This window comes from Colletotrichum chrysophilum, assembly GCF_026319265.1.
Source record: "Colletotrichum chrysophilum strain AFK26 chromosome Unknown scaffold_28, whole genome shotgun sequence".
In the NCBI taxonomy this organism is placed as follows: domain Eukaryota; kingdom Fungi; phylum Ascomycota; class Sordariomycetes; order Glomerellales; family Glomerellaceae; genus Colletotrichum; species Colletotrichum chrysophilum.
The window spans coordinates 241,689-262,318 of NW_026517315.1; the positions used below are offsets into that span (position 1 = coordinate 241,689).

Here is a 20,630-nt window from a genome sequence, read left to right on the forward strand (position 1 = left end):
AATGTCGGAGCTTGCAGAATGCATCTGATCTTTCATTGAAAAGCATGATATCTGATCCAGTGCTTTGGAACTTGCCATTTAGGGCAGATATAGCTTCAATGTCGATACTACGTACCGACCCGCGGTGTGACAGCCTCAAATGGTGCAGACGTCAAAACACGAGTGGCCCGTCAACCCGTCTGACTTGCCGTGCCGCTCACGGCAGTCAACTCTACTCTATATTAGCGTGGGTCGTGGGGGCTATCTGCGTTCTGGCATTTCTCCCTCCGGGACTTCAAATGTCCTGAGAAGCAAGGATCTGGATACAGGCTAGACTCAACTCCAACCTGGCTCCCGGTTTCTCCTCAGGTCTCCGCTAGTGCCTTGGAGTTTGAGCTCTCGTTCGCCCGCTTGTGTTGAAGGAAGCTCTCGAAACCAATGATATTCCCAGTTGACGGCGGAGGATCGTTGGGCCTAGTCGAAAGGAAACGGCCCCCTTTCCTCGCCTCGCTCAGCGTCCCCCCTTGGAACACGAGAGGAATCAGGATCACGCCGTCCGCACCCCAGAAGATGCAGAAAACTCTACTCTAGTAGTGCGGATATCTCCAGCAGTTATCTTCGAGAGCCTGTCAAGCTTATTTTCCCGTGTATCATGTTGAGCAGAACATAGTTCGATTCCTTCGTTTAGCGGCTCGCCTCCTCGGGAAGAGGAGGGGCTACCGTGGCGACATCGTGGATCTCTCACAGGGAGGTAATGAAAAGAAGATCTACATAAAGAAAGGGCATGCCTACTTGCCCATTACGACCCTTCGGTCTGACCGCTCTTCTGCTGCTCCGGATCGACTTTGGGTCTGCTCGAGTGCGACTTCTTGGCCCTTGCCCACTCAGATCGAGACCCAGACCCAGCTCCTTGGAACTGGACGCAAGCAACGCACGACTCGCAGTCAAAGCTTCGCCTTGGGGGCCGATCTCTCCCTTCTTTTTTATCCAAGGCCAGCCCCGTGCAAGGCTGGGCATTTCCCTCGCGATCCATCCGACCTCGATTTCGAACATGGAGTTCGCAACCCTAGTTGCTCGGCGTCCCGAGCATGTCGACGTCTTGACGATCCCAACACCGCCTCATCAGGCGACAGCCATCTTCATCACGTTCTTCTTCCCGGCTGTGTCGGTTCTCATCTTCGCGGCACGAACGTACAGCAGACTTACGACGCGACAATGGGGTATCGGTATGTTGTGTAGACTCTGTCAGAAGTGAGAAGTGCACGCATGCTGACGCGATTTTAGACGATTGGCTTTGCGGCATGGCAGTGGTATGCAGATCACCATGAACTTAAACAGTTGGTTAGTAAATAAAGCTAACAATGTGGCCGCAGCTATGTGCAGTGTGCATGACGCCGCCATTCTTCATGTGTAAGTTGGTCCCAAACATCTACCATTTGATATGCATTGTCCAACAGAAACCGTATACTGACCACCGGCTTGCAGACCTCAAGCTCATGTACTTCGGATACAGAGCTGTTGACGTACCCGCGACCTTGGACACTCGCCCAGCGATGTGGTGGTTCTTCATGATGCAAATGTTTTACAACCCAGTCCTAGCGTTCGTGAGAGCGTCGGTTCTGGTTTTCCTTCTGCGTCTCGGTGGGCAGAAGCCTGGCGTCAGATGGACAATCCACGGGCTCAACCTCGTCAATGGCTCCATGGCCGTAGCCATCTTCCTCGTCGCCCTACTCCAATGCTTGCCGATCGAAGCCAACTGGGAGCCCACCATCAGAGCATCAGCTCAATGCGTCAGCAACGCTTTCCACGTCACAATATCCTGCCTCAACGTGTTGATGGACGTACTGGTGTTGATCCTTCCGTTTTGGATCTTCTTGGGCTTGAAGATGCCGATGGGTGCCAAGATTGCCGTTATCTGCGTCTTCCTCGTTGGTGCTGTGTAAGTCAACCATACCCCTTTTCAACCGGGTGCCCATCCAAGCATGTCAAAGCTTCAAGTTACTAACGATGACTCAAATAGTGTAACCGTCATTGCCATCATCCGTCTAGTCCTGATATACAGACTATTCTACGTACCGCCCGACCCGAACAAGGATCCCTTCTACGACATTGGTGTTACCTACAGCGTCGTCGAAGTCAACCTAGCAATCATCTCCGCGTGCGCCCCAGCACTTCGACCCATGTTCCGCAAGTGGTGGCCCAAGCTGTTCGGCGGTATCTCTTCCGGAAAGACCAGCGCTCTCAAATACTACGGCAACTCTTCTCGGCCCCGCAACACCGTCCGAGACAACGACAACATCACACTCAAAGACATGCGCATGACGCGCTCGCAGCATCATACCGAGATTCGCAGCACCTCTCCTTCCGGGTCTGAAGAGGAAATCATGACATACAACGGCATCATCCGCACAACCAACGTCAACTTGACATACGAATCAAATCCTAACGTCGGAGACGATGCCCGTTCATCGACGGATTTCAAGATGGGCGAGAAGGCCCAAAGCACCAGAGGCCCTGTCTCTTGAAGAGAGGATGTAGATGTGTGACGAATACCCAAGAGCCGGAGTTCATTAGGAAGCGTCGGTTTCTTTTGTTTTAGTAGCAAGATATCCAAACCCTTGGAGACACGTTCTCATAATGTTTCAACATGGAAGTTTAATCGATGCAACCTTTGCTTATGTGCATGTAGAACCGTATCACTATCCAGATATTCATTGATCATCCCTGACAGAAATACATTCTCAACATTGACACAGATTGTCGTGTGAGGACTTTGCTTTAAAGTTCATGAACAAGGTATTCATCATAACCCCTGAGTTTAACTCCCCCCTTTTCCTCCAACCAGTTCCTTGAGTATTGGTTTTCAGCAGTGATATGTCGGCTTTGTTCTTTCTCTTTGGTAGAGTTCTTTCCCAAACAACCGTCTGCTCACTCCATGGTTCTCGCTATGTTAGCCAACCTTCAAGGAGTTGGCGACTAAGCATGGGCTTGCTTAGTCGCCTTGCGATACCTCTTCACCCATCTTCTCAGCGTCCGTGAAGGACCAAACTAGGAACGAAACCAGTCACAACAGGCGGGTACAGTCTTCAGAGAAGCTCTTTCCTTCTTGATTTGTTTCCTACTGGTTTTGTTTTGCCTCCTTCGCTTGTTTCGGCCTCGACGCGCCCCCTTCGCGTCGGCCTGCCCACAGTCTTTTTTTCAGTCCAACGCAAGTCAAAAATATCGCGAGTTTCCTCTTCTCTTCACCATTGCAGAGCCGACTTCGTCCATTCGCGACGCTCTTTTGCACTCGTTTCTCGCACACCGGTAATCTCTCGAGGGCTGCAAGCGTTTCAAACTGTTTGAACGTCGTTACTCTCATTTCTGTCCTGCTCCTCGTCGATACCGGAATTTTCAATCACTACGCCCTCTTCCTCCTTTCGCTCTCTAGGTTGCCAAGCTTCACAATGGCTCCCTCGCGCAAAATCGATTTCAAGTTCCGCCGCGGCATCATTCCGTTCTCTATCCACTTCCGCCCTGTCATCTCCCCTGCAACGGGCACCATCATGTCATCTACGGCCTCCCAGAACCTCTCGGTCAATACCTTGGATGAAGGACCGGGCTTCATGGACATGCCTGTCGAGATTGTGCTCGAGGTCATCAAGATGTGCCACAAGAACAGAGACAACGGATCCGACCCCTTCGCCCCTGGCAAGCACCGCAACACCACTCTGGAGCTGTCCATGACTTGCAGCGCTCTTCGGGAAATCTGTATTCCCTTCCTGTTCCGAAAGGTCAGAATCTACCGCGCTGAATACCGCGCTATTCAGCCTCTCAAGGCGATGCTGCTCAATGACAGGATCCAGAGGGCTATTCGGTGAGTAATCCCCAAAAATCCTTTCAACAACGGGGCTGTCGTCGGGAGAAAAAATTCAATTAACAAACCTACTCAGCTATTGTAAGATCACTATCCACCCAGGTCGCGAAGCTCCGAACGTCTCCATTCTCGCCATGGCACTCTGCCAGGCTTTGGATTCGATGGTCAACGTCCAGGAGCTTGTCCTCGATCTTCCCAGCCAGGAGACTCTGGTCACGCACTTGCGTAGCTTCATTCAGCACAGCATGCTTCAGCTCCCCGATGTCAAGAAGGCGTCCTTCGCCCGCAGCTCGGACCTCCCGGAGCACGCGGTTCGCGTGTTCCCGAGTCTTCAAGTGCTCAACGTCGGCTTGAGTGACCGTCCTATTCAGTCACTTGGACGCTGCTTCAAGACAGCCAGCCGTCTCCGTGAGGTGGAAATTCGCAAAATCGATTGGACCCCCAAGACCCTCCAATCCCTCATTGCCATGCTCGGCGGCCTTCCGAAGTTGGAGTCCCTTGTCATCATGGGATCGCTGAGGAACGTGAGAGTCTCCGTGAGTATCAGTTGCCAATTGCCATTTCAATCTGGTCGTTTACTGATCATATCTGCATGCAGGAGCTCGTCTCCCGATTTTCTCCTTTGGAGCAACTTCGGCACTTGACCCTTACCGCAGAGCAGCAGATCTCGCGAGACGTGGATGATAACGGTGAGGTCAACTGGGACTTTGTCGAGAGCCTCCTTCACAGCCACCAGTACAACGAGGATCTCCCCGCCAATGCCCTGGCTATCTTCAAGGCCTGCCCCAGCTTGCAGTCCGTGTGCCTCGTCCGAGACTTCACTGCGCGCAACTTCGTGCCCGTCATTGATGAGGACGATGAGATTGTCGACGTCAAGCTTGAGGGACGGTACAACCGTAGCTCCGGCAGCGGCTACTGGAACCCCCATGGTCTCATTGTCAACGATCTGGCTCTCGCCTGATTGAGGAAACCGGTTTCGCAAGATGATGAGTCTCGGAAGGCATCTTTTACTACGGCTTGAGTAACCATTTGAATGAGGTTTCTCTCAACGAATCGCAACGACTACGGATGGAGTTTACGGGGGGCGAATACGAGAATGGCGGCCTCGGTATCAACAACCGTCGGGACAGGCTCTTGGCTCGCGGGCCTTTGGACTAGACCAGCTGGACGTTCGAGCTGAGAACCTACCGTACTGGGACGTGATTTGCTTTTGGGAGGGCGTTTTCTTTATTATGTGTCACAAGACCTCGGATTGAGGTACTATTCCCAGTACATGTACAAGTCTCTGTGTCCTGGATGAGGGTTTGTTGGTTTACGATTAAGTACTGGATGAGCAATGGAAACGGAACTTTAGCTACATGTTTTGGCTTCTTGCCCTCAACTAACTCGCCAAAGGCTGAACTTAAGCTAACACGTTGACTAGGACATCTCCCGCCTGCCACCTCCTGATGTTGTCCACCTGCTGCTGGTACCAGGCATTCAACGTCTCTTCAACAACGTATCCCATGTGAGGCGTCAAGAGCACCTTACTGCGTCCGTCTTGACCCCATTCCGTCGTCCTCCACTCACTATCCGTGGGCAAGGGCTCGAGGTTGAAAACATCCAGCGCGCAGCCGCGGATGCCGCCCTTCTTCAACGTCTCGAGCAAGTCCTTCTCAACCACTAGTGGTCCTCGGGAAGTGTTGATGAACAGCGCCGTCTTCTTCATCTTCGACAAGTCGTCCGCGTTGACCAGCCCGCGAGAGCGTTCCGAGAGCACCAGGTGCACGCTGATAACGTCGGCGGTGCTGAATAGCTCCTCTCGACTGACAACCTTGAAGGTCTTCTCGCCATCGGGTCCCTCGACGGGCAGTCCTGCGCTCGTGGCCTTCTCATCCGCAGCCTCCTGTGTGAGATTCGTGCTCCAGGCGATGATCTTCATCCCAAAGGCGAGGTGCATGATCTTCGCCGTCGAGACGCCAAGGCGGCCGAGACCGAGGACACCGAAGGTCTTGCCAGTCAACCCCATCGCGAGGTCGGTCTGCCACAGACCAGACTTGACCGCAACGTCGGACGAGGCGATGTTGCGTGCCAGAGAGAGGATGAGGGTGACGCAGTGCTCCGTCGTGGAGTTGGTGCCAACTTGCTTGCCGGTGGCCTTGTCGGCGGAGCCGGCAACCGGGATCCCGCGGTCCTTGAAGGCGGGCAGATCAAGGCTGTTGTTGCGCAGGCCGGTGGTGAGAAGTAGCTTGAGATTTGGGAGGCGCGAGATGAGGTCCTTGGGGAAAGGGGTTCGCTCTCTCATTGTGCCTAGCAGATGTTAGTCTTCCATGCTCATCCTCTTTCATGCTAGGGGAAGCAGTTGCAGGGAACTCTCACAAATTACATCAAACGGCTCCAGTCTCGAGACCAAAGCATCTTTGACGTACTCGGGAGTCTCTGGGTGGTTGTAAGGCAGGAGGGTGTCCTTGAACGTGGTGACGTCGAAGAGCGACTTGTCGAGCTTGCTGAAGTAGGGTTCTGAGACGCCCTGGTAGTCGTCGAGGACGGCAACCTTGAGCTGTGTGACCTGAACCATGGTTGCGAGACTTCTGAATGGCGTGTAGTGTGAATGACTGATTGAAGGATTCGTGATGCGCGGCGGCTGCGGTTGTGAGAGTACTTGGAGTGAGGTGATCACGGACGGCCGGGATTGCGGGGTTGTCAGGCAACTGAGGCGAGATCGGAGACGGAAGGGCCTCATGCGAGAATGATGGGACTGGAATATGAAGCTGAGCGTATTGTCACTTGATCAGTTTGAACAGACTGAAAGGCGATGTTTATTTCGAAAAGATGTTGTATGTGAGAACTATGATGACTCAATTCGGCATCTTCAAGTCGGCACGGTGCTCGGTAATGGCAGTCCCGATTAATCAGCGACGGGAGAATGATGTGCATGCAGCCCTATTCCCCAACGATGACACTTCGGAGCGGGAGGATCTCGTCAATGTTGAAGCAGACTGCCGGGTAAAGACTAAGCCGGTGTGTTTCTCACGACCCGGATCGGAGTCACGGAGTCAATGTGAAGGCCTTACGACACAACGTCGCTGACCGCACGCCGGTAGCTCTTCCGATGTGAAGAGCGGCAGAGACCGACTCGGTGCCGATGACACCGACCGGGCTGGCAGACTTGGGCTCTCACTACTTAACACTGCCGGCGCACTTCCTTCTGGTGCGGCAATGTGGTTCGACGCAGGTCGAGCCGGATGGCGTCCACAAAGGTTGGCTTCCCCTCCTCTCGGCACTTCGTTGGGGCCGAATTGATTGACCAATCAACATCATTTGCAACAGCAGGGATGTCACGGTTGATGTTGGTGATTCTGATGACTGATGTGTGCTATCTAATCGCCCTCTTTTCCCCCAGGATGAACAGGTTACGCGGTGCGCACACGTACGCCCGCGCTCTTCCACCCACATCCCTGGCCCCCAATCTCCAGTCCCTCTCTGAGGGTCAGGCCAGGCCACTCCACGAGCTCTGGTGACACGCCGTCTCTCTTCACGAGCCCGGGAACACCCATGATGCTGACGATGGAGTTGAGATGGAGATTGCCCGGAGAACGGTGTGGAGTTTGACAGCTGCGGACAGCCAGAGAATAACAAAACAGCAAACCGAAGGACGGCGCCTAGCCCGTCTAGTTGAGGCGGCCGTTGACCGCTGGTGGCCGTTTTTTCTGCTCAAATTTGGGGTTGACTCGGTCGAGACACAAATTGTGGGAATACTCTCTTGCGCGACGGAGTTTTCCTCATCCAATCGGCAGAGCGTTCAATGACGCAATTCTTTGGCGAGGCGCTAAAGAGAAAATGTTTGTAAAAATTCATTAACTTTGCCCGCGTTTGCGGTGTGAATGGGCAGATATTCGGTGAAAAACAGTCATTCATTCAGATTCAGATCGTTGGCCGCGAAAGTCGCCCTCACATGTCGAACGGGGAACTTCACACAGGTGAGACGCAGTTGTCACTGCCACCCGACAGTTGGACTCATTGCTGGATTGTGCCCAGATGCCGAATATGAGGAATCCCGCAGAAGTTCCTCGCCAAGCGCAGAGCAAGACTTCCGCCTCCCCAAGTCGGTAAATCGGTTCGCTGCTGCCAAGCACTATAATCGTTCCATGACAAATGATTTCTCTCTGGTAGGCTGTTGGGAATTCTCGCCTCTCGAAAAGATCCATGCACTAGATCCTCTCACCTGAGTTCCCGGCTGTCCAGTTTCCTTTACGAGTATCCCAAGCCCGGGTGGCCGGTTCGATGTCTTGGAACGTAGGTCTGGCTCATCACGATCACCGGGCATTCGCCGTATCAAACACCCAGAAAGCTGGGCAATCGCACTGAATGTCACCTCAACATGGCGAATGCAAATCGGGATTTCCTCGAAGCCTTGCCAAAGCTGGGGAAGCTCGACACAATGTTGCTTGCCTTACAAGCCCAGGGTCTCGTTCTTCCGCTCATCCCCCGCCGATCAGGCTACAGTAAATGTAACGTGCTGTTGACATGATAAGCTTTCTCAAGTGGTCTTTCGGGCGCCCTTTCCGAGCCTCTGCTCTCGGCGCTGCCGTGTGGTCTTGGAAATGTCTTGTATCTCTAGAGGCCGCTGCGCCAGGCGTCCATCCCGCCGCGGCGTCGCCTTGACTCGTGGTTGCGTACTTTCAGCGCTCCTCTTCATTCGAAGGCAGTGAGAGGCTATCAGTGTCTCCCGCTAGGGCAGAGACTCGGCGAAACCAAGTTAAGAACAGCCAAGACGGCGGGAAACGACAGGGCAGGCAAGACAAGACAGGGCAAGATAGGCAGACGTCCCGATAGACTCGTTGCCATGTCCACTGAAAGGGCCGTGTTCGCAAAGCTGCTCGGGGGCACGCGGAGAGTTTCAGAGGACCCAGGTACTTGTTGGAGCGCTCCCCGGACGCCACCTGCATCGTTCTAGGCGGTGGACTAGACAGGGGCACAGGGGCCTTCCACCGTCCCGCAAGTGCGCCATCTCCATCATTTCGCAGGCGTTCGTCCCAATAAACGGTGGTGGCCGTACACCCTCTGAAGTTTGGCTGTTTGCTGGTTGTCTTGATGTCGATTATATCGATGGTTACATACGATTATCGATTTGTGAAGAGAAGACCAGAAGTGATGGCCTTGAAAGAGGAACTGGTACGCATATCACTGCAGCATCAAGCATCACATCAGTTCAAGAATCCGTCGCAACTTGTTTCCTCATGTCTGCAGATCGAATAGGCTTACTATTATGCCTTCCTTCAATGATAAGCTGCTCGAATCACATGTCTCTTTCAGGCTTCGGCCAAGAAGTCTGATACGAGAAATCATGTTTTCTCGTTCGCTTCACGCTGCCACCCAACTCGACCGCCGTACATGTGCATCTCCTAACTTATCAAGATGGATTATTGAGCGCCAGAATTCGGGCGTACATGTAGGCTCTCAGCGGCAACATCCCGCGTCCAACAGTCCCTGGGGTGGCGTGGCCATGTGCTGGCGCCACTATGGATCTGACAATCTGTCAGTTCAGTTTGTACATCCCACCCGGCGGCGGGCTTCTCCTCTGGTCTGTGTACCGCGGCACGCCCATTGACAGTTGACACGCGACACTGAGACGGGCTCTGATTGCGTGGGGTTCGCGGTACTCCCAGCCTCCAGGGTATGTTCGAACTTTTGCTCGATGCCAATGCCTCGGCGGGCACTAACGCTGCGCCAACAGCAACATAAGCGATGAGGCGAAGCTTGCCGGCTGGGAACATGCCCTCACTGGCGTCTTGGCTTTGGACGAAAGCGAGCGCGACGGGGGGCACTTTTGAAGAGCCATTCAAGACTTGGAAAAGTGAACATGAAGCCAAGGCCGTATTCCTTATGAATCCTCTACCACCTTTCGTTTTGGTCCCTGAGCCCCATATCTTTCCGTCTATCTAGCCCGCCGCCCAGGAATCTGGCACGGTTTGACTAACAGAAAGGGAGCTTCTGCAAGATAGATATCTGTTAAGACCACCAATACCTGACACTGAAGCGCTAACGCAAGGTGAGACCGGGCACTCCCACATTCCCAAAGACCCCCCTTGGACTACTGCACAAATTTCGGCGGTATTCAGTGGAGCACAACATGATGTACGATACGAAGAGCCAATCCGAGTCGGCCATCTCTCCGAAGAGAAGGGATCCAAAAGGCCCTCTGGATGGGGCCAGGGCCAGTACCAAGAACTGCAGACAAAAATCCCCCGGGGTGCTGCTGGCCGCGGGCTCGCTGGACTGGGAATAGCCTCCTCAATCGGAACCAACCAGAAGACCCCCCAGGATTAGACCGTGGGCCGCAGGGACATTAAGCTCATGGGCCACCGAAACGGCTCTTATCGTTTGGGAAGGTCGCCGGGGTTTAGTGGCACGGCAGACACAGGCAAACCTAGCTGGTAGTCCGTCCTGAGTCTGTCTGTTGTTGATGCTGGGGATACTTTGTAGGCGCATCTGTGAGCTGCCTACGCGTCTGCCTACGAGTGCGACTTGCAGAGGCTATCTTCATCAGGGACAAGCGTGAAGAACAGCAATCAGTTGGTGTGAGACGTTTCTTCGAGAGACTGACAGCAAGGTGGTAGCCATGACAGCGTCATTGAGCGGCAATCCTCGGCCCTGAATGCGTCTTGCCTCAACCTTCGTCTCTCGTCTTCTCTTCGTAAACGGATGCGGCCACTTTCCCCTCACTCAGCTGCCCAACTGAATATTGAGCCAAGGCCGGTTACACCCATTCGGCTTACCATGGAACAACGACCTCCTTCCTTTCTCTGTCATAACTTTATCTTGGCGAAGCAGAACCGTATCATCGACGGGCGCGACAATGGGGGAACTTCAACACCACCAACCGCTCTTAGCCCTTCGCTACTGCTGTGCCGTCCATGAACAGAACGGAGGTGTAATATACGACCAATCCTTCCTGTGGCCAGCCAGCAAATCATGGACGCGGTGTGGCACTCACTCTCTCGGCTATCAGCAAGCCACCCTCCATGATCCGCCTCCCGCCCATCGTGCAGGCCAAACTTCTTCTCGAAGGCGCGCCAGAAGCTGGTCGTGCAGCAAGGCAGGAATCACAGCTGACGGGCGCACTTCCTCCCGCGCCATCTCTGAGAGTCTTGTTGGCACGTTGGACGCACCACTTCCCCTACGAGTTAGACGGACAAGAAGAAGAGAAGAGAAAAAAAGCAACCGAAGCCACCAACGGGCGCCTCCCGCCAGCACCAAAACAGCAGAAAGCCCGGGGAGCGCGCCAATGACGGCTCACCAGGCTACGAGTGGCGTCGATGCCAAGGTCGATCAACGTTGCTGCCAAGAGGCTCGGCGGTCGCATTTTACGGTCCAACCTTTCTCGCAGGCTTTTTCAGCCCTCTCCCACCACAGAGGAAGACCGACAGGACAGTCGATAGTGATACGATGCTGCTGCTGATGCTGATATGCTCCAGCAAGCTGAGTTGCTGAGCTGCTCAGTCTGGCTGTGTGACCCGAATCACGAATCACGAATCATGTTGTCCCGTTGAGTCTACTGTCTCTTAGCTGAGCCCTGATTCTCTCCCCCAGACAACAACGCCGCCGCCTATCTATTACCCCCGATCCTCGACCTGCCTAATCGGGCCATTTGTCCTGGAGCCCATCGTGGTCCATGTCTATGATCCATCCACGGCCCATCATTTCCTCCCTCTGTCCACATTTCCATGACTTCTGTCTCGGTCCAGCCTGGTCTTGGGCCGCGGACTCTCACCTGTTGGATCGCTCCGTCCTCATCCTGCAAGCGCCTTGCCCGCCCATCTCCGACAACTGCTGAGCGAACGACTCGGACACTGGGTTACTGTTGGTGGTTGGTCGATGGTGCCCTGTCCAACCCGAGACCCCTCGCGGTCCCCGGCGCTGTAACCATCCTCATCGTCTGTACAGAGGTCGATGTCGTGTGTCTTGCGATGTGATCGTCTGCCTACAGTGTCGTATGTACTCAAGCAAGGCGTGGGTGCCCTTTGCCTCCCGTCCCGTGGCGACGGTATGCGCGAGATGGGCGGCCCACGCCCACGCACGACCATCTCTCCCATCCCACAGGAACCTTGCAGAGTTCATGTTGTTGTTGAACCACCCCCGTGAGTTGTGTTGCCATCCCATGCCATCCTTGCTAACTCCCTCCGCGCTAGACGAGTCCATGTCCTTGACACCCCCCGGCTCTCTTCCCCTTCACCCCCAGTCCACGCTTCCACCCTTCCACACGCTAGCCATCCCGCCCATGTCCCATGTCTCTATCTGCGGATACCTACCGGCTGCCGAATGCAGCTGTGATGCGACCTGCCATTATCGCCGCTGGGAAATATAAAACATATCCCTTGAGACACCCTCCCAGACGATAGCCTTCCTCTCCCCTTCTCTTCTTGCGACCAGCAGCCCTTCAACTACGGCCAACAGGACCTCTACCTGTCAATTGCTGTCGAAAAGACTCGTTAACTCGTGTCTTTCTCGCATATCGTTAATCGGGATTTCCTGTCTTCGTTGTCGATCTTCAACCCAATCGCCCACCAGGAACACAGCTCCCGCAAACTCATCATGAGTAACCTTGGAGGACTCCAGGACGATGTCCTGGCCAAGGCCCACGTCCCCGCGGCCACCGTCCAGGGCACCGAGAGGGAGATCCAGGCCGGCCGCGGCTCTTTCGACGTGACCGCCGCCGCCGCCCCCGTGACCGAGTACGCCTACGACTCCAAGTCCGACGACGAGTACCCGGACAAGCCCACCGAGGAGGAGCTTCACACCCTCCGCCGTGTCTCCGGACCTATCAAGTGGAGCATGTACACCATCGCCTTCGCCGAGCTTTGCGAGCGTTTCTCCTACTACGGATCTTCCGTTCTGTACACCAACTTCGTCATGCGCCCCATGCCCGCCGGCTCCAGGACCGGTGCCACATACAGCGACGATGACCGCGTTCCCGGTGCTCTGAACATGGGTCAGAGAGCCTCCCAGGGTGTCTCTCTGGTCAACATGTTCTGGGCCTACATCACCCCTCTGTTCGGGTAAGTTGTGCTTGTAATGCAGAAAACACGCGAGAACAAATAGCTAACTTTCTCAGCGCCTGGTTGGCCGATGCCAAGTTTGGTCGCTACGTGGTCATCCACATCGCCATCGTCGTCTCTACCCTCGCCCACGTTATTCTGACCGTTGCCGCCGCTCCCTCCGTGCTCGACAAGGGCAAGACCGCCTTCGCCCCATTCTTCATCGGCCTCTTCACCCTCTGCACCGGAACTGGTCTCTTCAAGGCCAACATTTCCCCTCTTCTCGCTGAGCAGAACCCTGACAGCCGCATGCGCGTCGTTGTCCAGAACGGCGAGCGTGTGATTGTTGACCCCGCCGTCACCAACACCCGTGTCTTCCTGTGGTTCTACTTCTGCATCAACGTCGGTGCCGTCTCCGGACAGGTCTCCATGGTCTTCGTCGAGAAGTACCACAGCTTCTGGCTGGCGTTCTTGCTGCCCACCATCCTCTTCCTCATCTGCCCTGTTGTTCTCTGGTCCAACAAGAAGAAGTACCACCTTACTCCCCCCACCGGCTCTGTTCTCGAGAAGTTCCTGAAGATGACCAACTTCGCCCGCAAGCGCTCCGGCGGTTTCGGCAAGATGAACTGGGACATGGCCAAGCCTAGCAACATCCCCGTCGCTGAGCGCCCCAGCTGGTTGACTTACGACGATGCCTGGGTTGACGAGTGCAGACGTGGTCTCAAGGCCTGCAAGGTCTTCCTCTTCCTGCCCGTCTTCTTCCTCGCCTACAACCAGATGACCAACAACCTGACCTCCCAGGCCGGCTCCATGGTTCTCGGCGGCGCCCCCAACGACGTCATCCAGAACCTGAACCCCCTCTCCATCATCATCATGATTCCCATCCTCGACCATGGAGTCTACCCCTTGTTCCGCAAGATGGGCTTCAACTTCACCCCCATCAAGCGCATGACCACCGGTTTCTTCTTCGCCGCCGCCTCCATGGTCGCCGCCGCCGTCATGCAGCACTACATCTACCAGATGTCCCCCTGCGGCAACCTCGCTACCGTCTGCGAGGAGGGTCCCGCCCAGATCAACGTCTGGGCCCAGTGCCTGCCCTACATCTTCATCGGTCTCGCCGAGATCTTCACCAACGTCACCTCGTACGAGTACGCCTTTTCCAAGGCCCCCGAAAACATGAAGTCTCTCGTCATGTCCGTCAACCTGGCCATGAGCGCCGTCTCCGCCGCCATCGGCCAGGCCTGGACCCCTCTGTCCGAGGACCCTCTCCTGGTCTGGAACTACACCTCCGTCGCCATTATCGCCTTCCTCGGTGGTGTCGCCTTCTGGTTCTGCTTCAAGCACCTCGACAGCGAGGAGGACCACCTCAACCAGCTCAAGAAGACCAAGTTCCTTGGTCAGAACCAGCCCACCGCTGCTGCCCAGGAAGACGCCCACGCTCAGACTGTCGTCAGCGACAAGGTCTAAGAAAAAAGAGAACCGTGTTTCCGATCATGTTCGCCACGTCTCTGGACCAAATGTCTTGGAAAGGGTCGGGGCATGCTTATACCTCATTTGGTTGTAATGATTTCCCGCTTCAAATGATTCCCCCGGTGGTTGGTTTTGACCAGTTGCCAACATCTTAGCTAGACAAAGTGCACATGGTGCATATAATAAAAATATTTATTTTATCAGAACATTTTGAGCGGACTTTGTCTAGGGCATCAGCAGCAGCCATGTGCATGTGCGTCAACGTAAAGCGTTCTCTTCTCTAGGCCCCCCGTCGTGTTCGATCGGCAACAGTCTGCCTCAGTTCCTGTTCCTCTTGTTCTTAGACGTCCAGATGATCATTCACTGTCTGGTCTGCCGCATTTCCTGAACGCCATGGTCCTGTATTAGGCTCTGCACCGCCTTCGCAGACGTAATTGCTTGTTCTCAGGTCGGTCCTGGAATGACTTCAGCAGAACTTCTTTTACTTGAATTTCCTGCCCTTTCCAATGAATTCTCCGCAAGTTGTACATTGCATAGTGAAAGGTGCGTTGCTGAGGGTAATAATTCCGAGGAATGTATGTGAAGAAACCTTGCGTTCAGACATTTTGTAAGCGCAATTACTTGCAGATTAGGTTTTGTTATGAGGCTATTCTAAGGCAGCAGCAGCATGCCCATGATAAGGTAAGAATCTGGGGTTAATTTATTCCTCAAGAGTGTGGACGGATACAGCAGTCAGAGTGCCTTATATTATTCAAGGTTCCGGGTACCATGGTAGCTGAAGCTAAGCTTTGGCAGAAGGAAGTTTTTTAATACCTTGTTCACTAAATCTTGCTATTGCTGGAGCTCCGGGTCTTTTCACTACTGGTCATGATTAGCTAGCTGTACGCCAGTGTCTACCTAAGATACGCTCTATGAGCTAAGCTAGTCTCTTTGGGCCAAACTACACTCTGGTAACTAAGTTGGTCTATCTCCTATTATGTGTCATTTTTGTTATCCCTTGTCTTATTCTACTACTGGAGCGCAAAGACCAATCCGGGTTCGGATTGTCTACATGTCTACTTCAAACCACGAGCCACCGTTCTAAGACTGGGCATATCATCTCAGGACTACGTGAGTCTGTTTATTCATAATCTGCAGTGCTGGCTAATTTTGCCACACTCACGTGCGCATTGACAGGCCCATGTTGATAATGAGTGTCTGGGTTGGGCAGCTAAACAACTTTACAAAACGAATGGCAGCGGATCAACTTTCATGATCGCAGCTTTATTCCAGTACCATTCCTCTCAAATCCGCCATCGATTGTAATAAATGTGGATCCAAATGTCATTATCTAACACTGAATCTTGACAGACCCTTTCCCGCTGAGATCGTAGCATTTGTTGACCGTTCCCAAAGTTTTGGCGTTCCTGAGGCAACTTCGGTCGCTAAAGGAGACCACTGCGAAGCGGACAGAAATGTCAGCATAAGGTCCTGATAGGTAATAATAGGCAGAAGGAGCAGTGCTCTTACGGTGGCAAAGGCCGTTGCGACCCAATATCTTGACTGCGCGGGAACTGTCGGACAATTCGATGCACTCGTTGCGAGTATAAGATCGGGCAGGACCGGGCCCGCCGCAGGTCTTCGTGATGTGCCACTTCAAGGTGACATCGCCGGCACGAGCGGCTTTCTCATTCTGTGCAAAAGCTGCGGGCACAAAAAGGGCAGAAACTGCGACGGCGGCGGATGCGAAGTTGGAGAAGAGCATGTTGGCAAGTGATGAACTGAGATGTTGAGCGGGTAGTTGTTAATAACTGACGGAGTAATGAGAAAAGCGTAAAGAGTAGAATGAACTGAAGAACAAATTCGAGGTTTGAAGGGAAACTGGCTGGCATTTATAGTCAAATGGAGCCAACGTAAATCTACACGTTCTAGGTGGTTGACTTCTTCCCCACTATTTGAGAACCACGATCTCTGCTTGGCAGACAATCATAGGATGCCTCTACTTCCAAATGGGATCAGGCTTTTCGAGATGTTGCTATGCATTCTTCGAAATCAGTAAAGCAGCAGGTGACTCTTACACAAACGACTACATCGGCAGCAAGGGCTACCATCTCAAGGACCAAGGATATCCAGGAAGTTTCTGCTTCTCGTCTGAGCACATTGTTCCACCATTTTGGCAGATCAGCGTCTGAATTGCGCTTTGAACTGCCAATGAAATCAAGGGGAACTGTGTACGAATCCTTCGTAGTTGTGGCCTGCATGGTACATAATCACGGTACCTAATACTGGTTTCTATGTGGCTATTTGAAGAAGGGGAACAGAACCGGTGTACGTGTATTTGGTGTACCTCAGTTGATTAGAATATCCTTCACAGTTTCGGAAAATGTGTCACAGCTAGGCAATCTACATCATGGCGAATGATATTCAAGAGGCTAGGGTTGTAAGCACTATATGTGTAAGATTACTCCTTTGCCGCTGATCTATACTCGCTATATCTGAAAGCAGTAAGCAACACAGCTTGGATGTATACGAAGACTTAAATGTAGAGGAATGCTTACTGGGACACAAATACGCTTATCGAGCCACGAACACTTTGAGAAACCTACCCATCGAGCTGGAATCCCAGGCATCAACCTCCTCGGAGTGGTCTTGGGTGATCATCCTACAGAGACACATCTTACAATCAGACATCCGTCAGCCTGAGGCTGAGAGTCTCGCCGTCGTTGCCCCGCGTGTCTCAACTTGGCATCTCATATAAAATCTAACTTGTGAATCAGATTTTACGGGGCGGACCTTCCGGCAGCTTATCCCCAAAGAAACAGAAAAGACAACCACGTCACCAGTGACGGTCTATGCAATTCTTTCCCCGTTTATGGTAAGGTGCCTCTCAAGAAAGACAGATGTGGAGCTGTGTCTTGACGAGTTGGTCTCAGGGCCGGGGCGGCCCGCCTGCTCCTTGCATGTCCGCCCAGCCGCTGGACGCCCGAAGTTAGGGAGAGCATTACAGCCAGGCGCAGGTTTTAGTTAAGGGTCTCAAAACGAATATGCTAGGGCAAATGAGATCACATATGTCTACTCAACAGTGACTGCTGATTTAATTTCCTAACGCGAACTACGCACTTCCCAAACTGATCTGACCGTACTTTTGCTGCATACGGCATGGCCGAACGGTTTTCTCTGCCAAGGGCTTGGTATGTGGCCTTGCCCTTCCAGAGCATTTTAGCAACGGGTGATAGCACACTTGCCACGAATTGGAATGTTCCCGTTCTCAAAAAGCTCATCAATCATGTTGAACAAGTCTTATGCATATGTCGCTTCTTCCTCCGGCCCAAACAGCGCCTTAGTTTCGTCAAATGCTTCTCCTTTCGTCTCAGGTCAAGTCTGATGGGAATGATGTACCTATTTTTGACAACATAGCAGTGTTTAGGACTCTTCTGTCTCCGCGATCACAGTTGAAAACACATTGATCTTAAAATATCCATCTCAATTTAGCGATCCAATACCAAAATCTATTTAGGAGACCTTATTAATAAGTCTCTTAAAAGAACTTTTTAAACCACATAATGAATACGAAACCTAGCTAACTAATAATCTCCTTACTAACAGTTGTTCCCCAGAATACCTAGATTTCCTCGCGGTGTAAGCGCTTTTTTAATTCACTAGCAATCTTTCAAATCTTTTATATCATTAAATGGGATTACTGCGGTTCCATTAGGCTTCCATTCGACTCGTCATATGTGTCTAAATTTCGTCCATTAACGCACACTTCAACAATTAGAATTGTATCAGCTGTGTCTGAGTCTTAAGAACCCCTGATGTTGCCACCATCTCGTTTGATCCTAGGCTATATGCACTGCCTAGGCAAATTTGTCATTGTCATCAAGTAACCAGAGGTCTTGACGAGATTGGAACAGATTCAGATCCACAGCTAACACAGTCAAACTCGGTCAAACGATTGGTAATATGGATGATGAGAATGTTCTCATTGCGAAGGATAGGCGATTGAGGCATTTGAGTGGATCTTCCAAACGAAGGAAATGCGCAAGAAAGGCAGTCTACGATAGCTCGGCTATGCGCGATTATTTCATGGCGCTGGAAATAACCTTTGATAAAGCCTCCGACCTTCGCCATATCAGCAAGCGTCTTTGAACGTTCTGAGTTGCAGTAAATATTTCTCCAGTAGAATGATCGAGACATGGAAAGCACCAAACACCATCGTGCCTGCTTCTAAAAGGCTTTTTGTTGCAACTGCACCAGTGGAGCCTCAGGCTTTTCTTTCACCTTGACAAACAGCTGAATTTACCATGCTGGGGGCACGACAACACCCACCTCATTTGACTAAACACCTCTTCCATCTTCCGACCGATTGAAAATTAGACCAGATTCGCTCGTTTGAGAGCACCTATCGAAAACACCGACCAATCGCGCCGCGACTCTCCCTCAACATGGCTGGATCCCCCACTACTCCGACGGTCATCACGATGGATTCTCCCAGCGCAGACGATGCCAGCAGCAACGACAGAGGCAGCGACAGAGGCGGCGATAGAGGACGATAATAGAGGACGACGACGACAGAAGACGACGACAGAGGCGGCACTGTGATCGAGAAATTCACAGGTTTCGCTACTCTGCCAAGAGAGCTCATTCTCGAGATCGTTCAACTCTGCATCCCAACCTACAGGCCTGACCTCAAACAAGATGTCGCCCAGCTTTCTGCCGTCAACAAGAGCCTTCGGATGATGTGCATTCCAACCCTCTTCACCATTGTGCAGATGCGCACTAACCACCACCGTTTCTCTCGTCTTGTTCGAGGCATTGAAGGCAGTGACGTCCTCAGAGCCATCCAGTGAGTCTCAAGCCTCTCCTTCCACTCGTCTATTGCTCCCTTCAACATGTCTCGAATGGCCCGGAGCGATATCCGTAGACTCCACGGGAAAACACTCCCGAGCGCGGATTCGTGCATACCCCCGCCGTGCCTCTTCGACCGTTGATCGACGTATCGCGAAGATAGAGGGTGGGCGCGGGCAACAGGAAGGGAGTCGCCGGCCCGGAGCAAGGGCGGCGGCAGCGGCAGCAGCCTCTGGATTTTCGCCCCGGGCGTTTCGCTGGACACTGGCTGCAGCGTTTACAGTGTCTGGTATTTGGGTGATTCTAATAATCTGAAACAGTCATCTGAGAATTATTTCTGTCCTGCCTCGCGCTGAGACTTCAGGCAACGCGAGTGAGTCTTGGTATCGAGACACGCCTGCCCAATTTGCGAGCATCCTGGGCTAGATGTCGAACCTTCAAGACTTGGATCTCTACTTCGCGGATGGATACCAAAGTCTCATGGTGGTGGCTGTTCAATACGAGCTCCTCAAGCAACGCATTACCGTCCCCAGCGTCACCAAGTTCGATCACTTCGCAGAGAGCACGACGCATTTCATTCCTACTGTCTTTACTGGACTGAATGCCCTCCACCTCACTGTGACGATGGGCAAGTCTCCAAAGACGATCCCTGGATTGTCTACCATTGCCTCCAAGCTCAACCTGCACACCCTTAGCCTCTGCAAGTTTGGTTGGCAAGCGAAAGACTTCGACGAGATTTACGACCTCTTTCCAGGTGTTACCAAGCTGATCACTGGGGGTCAGATTCAGAAGTTCAAGTTCTCTGTAAGTTCTTCGCTTCGTTTTCGAACTGCACAGCAACTGACAAAGCATATTCAGACCGTATTGCCGGTATTCGAGCGATTTAAGAAGCTTGAGATTCTTGGGCTCACTGATATCTTCGACTTCACCATTGAAGATGTGATGACGAACTTGCTCGACGAAGAGGGCGACTGCGTTTGCGACTGTTGTCTCGGTGACGACCCCTGTAACATCGACACTAACTGTAGTTGTGACGAATGCCACTACAATGACGAGAACTACGAGAGATCTCACGAGATGGCTCAGCATAATCTCTTCATGTCTATGGAAGAGGACCAAGTGGAGAATGCAACCAGTCTCTTCGTGGAGTGTCCTAGACTTGAGACGGTGTACTTCCAGCTCCGCAACGATGACTACTCTACTTGCTACCGTCCTATCAAAGATGACAAGGTCAACGTTGACACTGTCACCATCAACGAGTATGAGGATTGGCCTCAGATCTTCACAGACTTCTACTATTGAAGACAGTGGTGGATTATGTGTGGTCATCGACACTCGGCAGGAAAAGAAGGGGCATGAAATTCAAAATTCAGAGGGCGACGATAGTAACAGCGACGGCGGTGATAATAGCGGCGGCGGCGACGACGACTGCACCAATAATGAATTGTATGGCGACAGTAAGGTCAGTAGGCGGCCTCTGT

General features: G+C 52.8%; 5 protein-coding genes across 5 annotated transcripts; 4 read left to right on the plus strand and 1 right to left on the minus strand.

Moving 5' to 3' along the window:
* Nucleotides 1-1,030: 1,030 nt before the first annotated feature.
* On the plus strand, nt 1,031-2,504 carry COL26b_004599 (uncharacterized protein; the record flags this gene model as incomplete). The annotated part of the gene is made up of 5 exons (XM_053177470.1): nt 1,031-1,205; nt 1,264-1,289; nt 1,353-1,389; nt 1,465-1,918; nt 2,000-2,504. The coding sequence occupies 5 exons, from the start codon at nt 1,031-1,033 to the stop codon at nt 2,502-2,504; spliced, it is 1,197 nt and encodes a 398-aa protein (XP_053038584.1).
* Nucleotides 2,505-3,425: 921 nt separating this feature from the next.
* Nucleotides 3,426-4,796, plus strand: COL26b_004600 (uncharacterized protein; the record flags this gene model as incomplete). The annotated part of the gene is made up of 3 exons (XM_053177471.1): nt 3,426-3,835; nt 3,912-4,371; nt 4,434-4,796. The coding sequence occupies 3 exons, from the start codon at nt 3,426-3,428 to the stop codon at nt 4,794-4,796; spliced, it is 1,233 nt and encodes a 410-aa protein (XP_053038585.1).
* A 441-nt stretch (nt 4,797-5,237) lies between these two features.
* On the minus strand, nt 5,238-6,392 carry COL26b_004601 (uncharacterized protein; the record flags this gene model as incomplete). Its single annotated transcript, XM_053177472.1, has 2 exons — nt 5,238-6,124; nt 6,194-6,392. 2 exons carry the CDS (start codon nt 6,390-6,392, stop codon nt 5,238-5,240), a joined length of 1,086 nt encoding a protein of 361 aa, XP_053038586.1.
* A 6,017-nt stretch (nt 6,393-12,409) lies between these two features.
* Nucleotides 12,410-14,319, plus strand: COL26b_004602 (uncharacterized protein; the record flags this gene model as incomplete). Its single annotated transcript, XM_053177473.1, has 2 exons — nt 12,410-12,873; nt 12,930-14,319. The coding sequence occupies 2 exons, from the start codon at nt 12,410-12,412 to the stop codon at nt 14,317-14,319; spliced, it is 1,854 nt and encodes a 617-aa protein (XP_053038587.1).
* Nucleotides 14,320-19,575: 5,256 nt separating this feature from the next.
* Nucleotides 19,576-20,451, plus strand: COL26b_004603 (uncharacterized protein; the record flags this gene model as incomplete). The annotated part of the gene is made up of 2 exons (XM_053177474.1): nt 19,576-19,953; nt 20,008-20,451. 2 exons carry the CDS (start codon nt 19,576-19,578, stop codon nt 20,449-20,451), a joined length of 822 nt encoding a protein of 273 aa, XP_053038588.1.
* Nucleotides 20,452-20,630: the final 179 nt, after the last annotated feature.